Below are 8648 nucleotides of genomic sequence, written 5' to 3'. Positions count from 1 at the left end.
TTTTTTCTTTATTATAATTGGTCTTTTTCCTAGTCCCTTATTTAGGTTTTCTAAATTCCTACTATGAGTGAAAGGACACAGAAACATTAATTCTAAAGGGCACCGGCACCCCTATGTTTACAGCAACACTATTTACAATAGATAAACTATGAAAACAATTCTAGTGCCCAAAAATAAATGACTGGATCAAGAAGATGTGGTACATATACACAATGGAATATTACTCAGCAATCAAAAATGATACACTCATGCCATTTGCAGCAATATGGATGGAGCTGGAAGGGATGATGCTCAGCGAAATGAGCCAGAAAGAAAAAGAAAAATACTGATGGTCTCTCTCATGGCAGGAATTTAGATTTCAAAATTTTTATACATTTTAAAATAATTTTATACATGAGAAAGGTAACCTATTTTAAAGGGTCAACAACTCTCAGTTAAAAGAATTTTTTAACAAATCATACCATTGGCTCAGAATTAATGCAAAAAGAGTTTTGCTTGAAAGACACTTATACTTCAAGAAATTTTGTGATAAAATAGACCATAGGATATTCAGACAAGTTTCAGGGATGGATTTCAAATGAAAAGTCCTTGAACTTGCTAAAAAATCTCATTGTACACCAAATGTGCATTTTTCTAAAACAATTTCATATGAACTCACATGGAGCAAAAGGTGCTACTCAATTACTATTATAACTTTCAGAAATAGGCAAATTTTCATTTCTATGTAAATATTTTCTTAAATGAAACTGGACTTTGAGTTTAGCAGTTTTGTGACAGATTATCAGATTGCTGAAAAGATGTAAGAGAAGTATAATATTTTGTATCAAAAAGACATATTACTTTTAACAAATTATTTCTGGGCTTGCCTCGTGCAATAGTGGTTCAATTCAAAGAAAGAAAATGTCGTGAAAAGATGGAGTGAAGAAGAATCTCAGGATGTGGTTTGCCCCTCCTCAAGGTTGTTGTCAAAAAAGAAATGCAGGATGTATGACTACAGGCAGAGGTGATAAAGGCTGCCAGGTTAGACTGGGGAGCAAACTGGTAAATAAGGTGAATTCTGGGAAGTCATGAATGTGTTAGGAAGCAACACTGAACACAATACCCTTAAGACCGGCTGCTGTTCTTTTCTACCTCCATTTTCTAAAGTTACATGAAAGGTTCTAAAGTTATTTTTTGAAATTATCATCAGAAGTCTAGTTTTTAAAATTATAAGCATGCACTGGAATTAGTGAACTTGCAGGATTTAGCATCACTGGGATGGGTAGTGACCTTCTTACCCTTGAAGAATAGAAGCCTTATTGTTACTTACACATACAAGAGTTTCTAAAGTTACGCTTAGTGGGTAATAGTGAAATTTCATTCTAAAATTAAAGTAGAAAAGAACTTCTCATGTTTCAAAATACTTTGTAATGTTCATTTCAAGTGTGCAACATTGGAGTTACCCGTCAGTCTTTTTATTTGATTCTTCTTGTTACTGTAAAATGTTGTCATAACCTGGAGTCTACTTGTAAGTAGAGACTGTATGTGTGTGTAAATTGCAGTGCCCTTAACCAAATATAGTGATTACACTCTAATAACCAATCAATATGTATTCATTGAATGATGAATGGTTTTAAAAGAGCCATAATCAGAGAGTTGAGAGTTTCAGGTATATTAAATTCTCTCTCCACATGATCAAACCCACAGAAGCAATGGGACATGAAAACGTCACAGAATTTATCCTCCTGGGGCTTTTTAGCGATGTGGATGTAAACTTTTCTTGTTTTGTGGTTTTCTCACTTTGCTATTTTGCAATTCTCTCTGGAAACCTGGTCATTCTTATCACCATCAGGGGCAGCCACCTCAGTGAGCAGCCCATGTACTTTTTCCTCAGCTATCTGTCCCTCCTGGATGTCTGCTTCACCACCACCACGGGTCCCAAACTGATCATGGACTTATTGGCCCAGGAGAAGACCATCTCCTTCAACAACTGCATGGCCCAGCTGTTTTATGCCCACTTCTTTGGTGCCACTGAAATCTTCATCTTGGTGGCCATGGCCTATGACCGCTATGCTGCCATCTGCAGACCCCTTCACTACATGCTCATCATGAGCCGTCAGGTGTGCTATGTCATCTTGGCGGTCTCTGTCATTGGAGCTTTTTTGCATTCATTCATGCAAATATTGGTTGTCATGAAACTTCCCTTCTGTGGCCCCAATCAGATAGACCACTACTTCTGTGATATATTCCCCTTGTTGAAGCTGGCCTGCACCGACACCCATGTGTGGGATATTGCCATCATTACCACTACTGGGGTATTGTCCATTTTGACATTCATTGCCTTGCTGATTTCCTACATCATCATCCTGTCCAGCCTGAGAGCCCACTCCTCGCAGGGACGCCGCAAAGCCCTTTCCACCTGCGGCTCGCACATCACCGTGGTGCTCATGTTCTTCCTGCCCCTCATCTTCACCTACGTGCCCATGGTGGATTCTGTGAGCAACGACAAGGTGTTCGCCCTGTTTTACACCATGATTGCTCCCATGTTCAACCCCCTCATCTACACACTGAGGAACACCGACATGAAGAATGCCATGCGGAAGGTTTGGTGCCAAGACAATTGTCTTGACAGGAAATGAGGGCTCTGGGTTGGCCTACTTGGAGTATCTCATTCCCTGCCCAAAATCGTGAATGTGGAGGACTCAGCAAGTGGGGTCCATGAAGGTGGTGTGGCATCTTGAAGAGAGAAAGAACTTCTCTCTCTTTATGGTACTTTATTCTAGGATACTTTCTACATAGGAAGTATAAGAGTTGCTCTCGACAGCCCTCCCTGCTCTGACATCTGGAATACCCGTCTGACATTCTGGAACTTGCTGTTCCTCATTATCCCAGATATATTGGGCATGACAGCACCTTATTCAGGGAAACTTGTGAAGACTGCTGCATAGTTTGGCAGTTGTGTCCTACTCTAGGAAGCGCATCTTCACTGAAACACCTGTCACAGGTATAAGGAGCAAGCACATCCATGGTTTTCAGGCCACTTTGCAATAAAAGACATAGAGTAATGCTAAAATATTAGAAATGTTGGATGTTTTTTCTTTACCTTAAAAATTCTTGTTTCTAAATTAATATAGTTCGATGCAATTTTACAATTCACACTACACTGTGTAGATGTTATCATCATTCATTCTTGTTCCCTTTTGGTGTCATTTTTTGTGTTAACTGATTATACCTACCTGCTAAACATAAGAGAATTTTGTCAGGTTATGAAACATGGATTACAGCTGGAAATGGCATGATAGTATTTTGTGGATACTGGCATCTTCCTGGGCAGCATCAACAATTCACATCTCTCCTTTGAGCAGCATCTGGACTGTAGGAAGCCGTCATTTCCACCATGAGATGATCACTTGTACAATCCTTGTACACTTCCTTGAAGTGCTCACAGTTTGTTTGGGAATTTTCTACTTCTCCACATGCAGGTGACAATCTCCATTGGAGTATGACACTGAGTAGTTTCTCAACTTGCCAACATGGGAAAGCCTAACCTATTTACACTGTCAGGAACCAGAGTTTCAAATTGACTGATAAATCTTTTTTCAAAGTATACATATTATTTCATGACTATATTTACCCCCCCCTTGAATAAAGCATTCATGACTCTATAAATTAATACTTTTGAAAATGTGCAACATGGAAAATCTCCCATCTGTGGGAAGGCGTGAGTTTCAGAAGGCACACAGCTAAAGATATGGACATTCCTGGTGTGCATTTTGTTACTCCTCACAACTTAATATTCAGGGTGTATTTGGAGGTTTCTCTCCACAGTCATACTGCTATATAGTCTCATTTTTAGTTATGAACTCCCTCTTAATAGGGAGAAGTAATGATGAGGTGGAAAGCAGGTATAACTCCCTGAGATGTGGGAATAGTCAAGATCATCTTTGGTCCATTGAAGTGTTTTCTTAATTTATCAAGGAATCCTCTAGTGTTGTGACTCAGGTGGTGTCTCTGAGGACATCTAGGGTCATTTGTTATCACAGGATGCACTGAAAAATTGAATTTTGTGTTCAACAAGTTTACAAATATGAGAAATACTGACTTGACATTTTCCTGTGAAATAGAATTGCACACACATAAGGTATCACTGTCCTGTCAGCAATAGGGATGCATGTTTAAAGTGGGGAGTATATTTGCAGAAATAGAATGATGACATTTTCACTGATAATTTCTCTGTTCCAAAGGACACTGATATGTACTGCCTGAAAAACTGGGGAACTTAAACAGAAGGCGAGGAAGAAATATAACAAAGCACATTTGAAAGGAGATAAGAAAGACAACTTCACTTCATGTCAGGATTTTATTTTGATATCACCTAGTGACAATTACTGCTTAGAGGGATTATCCAGTTTAGAAACATGAGGATGAAGAGAAATGCCTCTAATAAGATGGAATATGATGTCTAATTCTGGTGGGTTTATTTAGCAAGCCTGTTAGGGATGTGTCTGTAGGCCACATCTCCAGGAAAGATTAAATTTTCTTCTTGTGAAAATTTGCTATTTATTTTCTCCCTAAAGAAGATATTCCTTCAGAGTCTGTTGAAATACGAGTTATATTTATCTTTAAAAAAAAAGATTTATTTAGAGTCAAAATAAGGGAGGTGGGAATTGTATGGGAATGTAAACAATGAAAATGCATACGTTGTGTAAAAATGAAAAATGATGTGAAATATATAAAATAAAAAATAAAATATAAAAAATCATTAAACAAAAAAAAGCTCTTAAAATTTATCAACTAAAAAGAAGCAAATGAAATCTATTCAAGGGTGACACATGTTAATTTCAAGTGATATCCCATGTATGACCTTTCTGTATACAATCAAGTTTATACGTTACTCCTCATTTCTGTTCTCTCTAGCTTGACATTTTGTAATTTTCCTTTCTAAATATGTTAAACTAAATTCACTGGATGTTTATTAACTCAAAAATGTGTTTCAGAATCCCCAATTCCACAGAATGACCTTGTTATATCTTGATCAGCCAACTCAATAATGTGGACTAACAAGTTATTCCAAAACTAAAGATGTAACAGGGTGGTCCCCAGGAAAGGAGGAGGTTTCAGGCTTCCTGCCCTACCCAAAAGGAGGGTGGGGCTGAACAAATAGAGAAGAAGCTGCAGAGGAGACTGAGGAAGGAAGGAAGCAGGGTGGAGAGCCAGAAGGAGCACTAGAGGAGGCGCATGGAGCCGAGAGACACGTGAAGAAACTACACTTGCCTTTTGGTCGTGGACTGGGTGACACAGATGTGGGTAAAAGACCTGTGGGTATGTGAGAATGGCGGTTTTTGTCTTGATTTTGATTTTTCTCCTTTCTTTCCAGACTTGTCTGGTTATTTCTGATCCTTCTCTGTGGGTCCCCACTGGAAGATGCTTTAGACTTGGGGCAGGCTTTGGGGCCTTGCTCTGGGCCAATCCTGCCTGGGTGGACTTTTACCCACGAGGGGACGGGTAACATTGAGTGCTTGATTTAGAAACTATATTCTTTGCCTTTTTTGTATTGTTTCCTAATTGTATTAAAGTTCCTTCCCATCGAAGTCTCATATGTTTTGTGTTGATGCGGCGGATGGCAGAACCCATTTAGAATAGGCAGATTTGCGGGGTTTGGGCTGCCCCTCTCCTGCCCTGTACCAATGATTCCTGCAATAACCTTTTGATTCTTGATCATGTGTCTTTTCCTTTTATGAATTGAAATTTTATGTTCCTTACATGTAATGTTTGAGCCTGTGACTGTTAGTGGAAATCTAGCATTTGTGTCTCTCGCTACCTACTACTGCTCCTAATTTGCAGATTGTTATTTACTAAAAGTGCAGTATTAGGATTATTTTGAAGATTTGCATAAAATTATAGTGTTTCATTAACCTAAACACACACACACACACACACACACACACACCCCTACTCACCAGCATGAACAGGTCACAACTCACACTGTCAATATGAGGAATTCTCTCTCAGTAACTATGAAATTCTGGAGACTCAGACATGTGATAAATGTTTGAATTTCCTGGTTGTGTTTTAATGAGAAAGGGAAGACATATAAAATGTTTATGGAAAGTATCTTTACATATTCAATTGAGTAGCACTTGGAGACATGTTTAAAACACAGCATGCTATTTCAGATATAACCACTAGTTAACAGCTACAGGGAGACTCATTTTTGCTGATTTCCACTATGAGGTTAATGAATTTAAATCATCTGGAAAATGAATGGTATTTTCATTTATTTTCACCAATGAAGTCTCACATCAGTGAAAGGTCTTGCATCTATTAACCTTACGATTATAAAATTATAGAGTTGGCAGCCATGTTGGGAGCATACATTTATGAAACAAAATGGTGTTGCTCACTAGAATCACCCCACCGAATTGGAAAAATCTCATGATTTCTCAGTCTCATGATTCTCATGATTCTCATGATTCTCAGTCATCACTTTCCAAGGAGATAAGGGGAGACTCTCTGAGCCCCTCATATTGGAACTGACATGGAGGCACTTTGTGAACAAGAACAAGTTTATAAATTCACTGATGGAAACTAGAATACTATTCTATATGTTCCACTTCTTGGTCTTTGATGGTAATGAGTCTGTCAGTCTTTATCTTCTTACAGTTCAAACATTGGAGGAACATGGATTTTCAGTCATGCCTTTGAGCCCATTGTATTTATTCTGTGGAGTGAGTCCATTTGCCTGTTTATCCATAAGTGTAGCTTGCACTTGTTTTCATTAGTTTACATTGAATGGGATGCAGGCATTTACTACCAGCAAAATTACAATGTTAGAAGTATATTATTGGTAAATTACAATTTAAAAAGGGATCATAGATCTTTTTTCCCCCACCAATTATTTTGTGTGAGAAAAATGCGTGCCACAGAAAGAAAAAAAAAATTCTCTCACATAAGGCAATCATAAACTAGAAGTTCGTTTGTTCTTTAAATCTGTGTAAAAGCTTTCATATTTTACACACATGACCCCTTTCACATAAACCTCAGCTTTATCTTTCATTGCTTTGCAAGAATTATGCCAGAATACTTTCCTCTCTCTTTTTCATGTTTAATTCATCCATGTAACATACACATTCGGAGTGCTGACTTGTACTGTTTTCTATTCTAAACTCTAGAAAACACCCTTAAATACTTCAGAGAGGACTCTCGTAATTTAAAGAAAATGGCCAAAATAAGAAAGTGGAGAAGAGGACATATGACTTCATTAAGCTTCTGAATTTAATCAGTTTTCTCTGGTCTCAATATTCAGAAAACTATCAGGCTATGAAATATTAGAACAATCATAATAATAATGATTAATAATACCTTATTTCACAAGAATATGTCACTCCTTCATTTGTTCCCCCCCAAAAAAACCATGAGATGTTAGTGCAGTCTCCATTGTACATGAGACAATTTACCATCATTTATCTTAAATTGTGACTCCCATCTATTTACCATTAGCTTCCCATAAAACTTTCCTGGTCCAGAGTTTCTTCATTGCATTCTTTACTTCTGCATTTCTCAGGGTGTAAATCAGAGGATTTAACATGGGTGTGATAATGGTGTAGAATACAGCTACCATCTTATCCTCTGAGAAGGTAGTATCTGGTCGCATATACATGAACGTGCAGGGACCAAAGAAGATGATGACCACAGCGATGTGTGAGCCACAGGTGGAGAGAGCTTTGCGCCTGCCTTCTGCTGACTGCTTTCTCAGGGACACCAAGATGACGGTATAGGAGAAGAGCAGGATCACAAAGCTGCCCAGGGCGATAGTGCCGCTGTTGGCTGTCACAACTGCACCAACGATGTATGTGTCTGTGCAGGCAAGTTTCAGCACAGGGTGCACATCGCAGAAGTAGTGATCAATCTCATTGGGTCCACAAAAGGGGAGCTGGACTACCAGAGCCACTTGGATCATGGAGTGGATGAAGCCACCCACCCAGGCCCCCAGCAGCATGATATTGCATCTGTTCCGGTCCATGATGGTCATGTAGTGGAGGGGCTTGCAGATGGCCACATAGCGGTCATAGGCCATCACAGTAAGGATGAAGATCTCTGTGCAACCAAAGAAATGTACCCCAAAGAGTTGAAATATGCACCCTCCATATGAGATCTTTTTTGTCTTGGCTAACAGGTCTGCAATCATCTTTGGTGCTGTGACAGAAGAGTAGCAAATGTCCACAAAAGACAAGTAGTTGAGAAAAAAATACATAGGGGACTTATAAAGGTTTCCCACACAGACTGTCAGCATGATGAGGAGGTTTCCCAGAAGGATGACTACATAGAACAAGGAAAACACCACAAAGCATACTTCTTCAACCTCTCTGTTCTGAGAAAGACCCCAGAAAATGAACTCAGTCACATTGTTTATTTTTGCCATTACTCTAGCAGCCACGGTCCCTAGAGACAATTAATTTAGACGAAAAAAAAAAAAAAGAGAAAACATAACAAAGGAAAACATAACATAGCAAAGCATAGCAAAGCATAACAAACATAACAAAGCAACATTTACTTATATCTCAAAACAATGGAAAATCATGGTAGCTGAAACTGGTGATGCCAGTACACACTGCTGTGTGTTGTGTTTGTCATTAACAAAGCTATCATGGGTATATCAGATCAGCTCG

The 8648-nt window shown here is 38.7% G+C and overlaps 2 protein-coding genes across 2 annotated transcripts; one reads left to right on the top strand and one right to left on the bottom strand.

The window, feature by feature from the left end:
- Window positions 1-1691: 1691 nt before the first annotated feature.
- On the top strand, window positions 1692-2618 carry LOC311170747 (olfactory receptor 4P4-like; the record flags this gene model as incomplete). The annotated part of the gene is made up of 1 exon (XM_084233171.1): window positions 1692-2618. The coding sequence occupies one exon, from the start codon at window positions 1692-1694 to the stop codon at window positions 2616-2618; it is 927 nt and encodes a 308-aa protein (XP_084089297.1).
- A 4847-nt stretch (window positions 2619-7465) lies between these two features.
- On the bottom strand, window positions 7466-8648 carry LOC311171206 (olfactory receptor 4S2; the record flags this gene model as incomplete). The annotated part of the gene is made up of 1 exon (XM_084233868.1): window positions 7466-8648. The coding sequence occupies exon 1, from the start codon at window positions 8399-8401 to the stop codon at window positions 7466-7468; it is 936 nt and encodes a 311-aa protein (XP_084089994.1). The 5' UTR covers window positions 8402-8648.

Source organism: Talpa europaea (genome assembly GCF_964194135.1).
Source record: "Talpa europaea genome assembly, chromosome: 1".
Lineage (NCBI taxonomy): Eukaryota > Metazoa > Chordata > Mammalia > Eulipotyphla > Talpidae > Talpa > Talpa europaea.
This window is presented reverse-complemented; position numbering and strand designations above follow the sequence as displayed.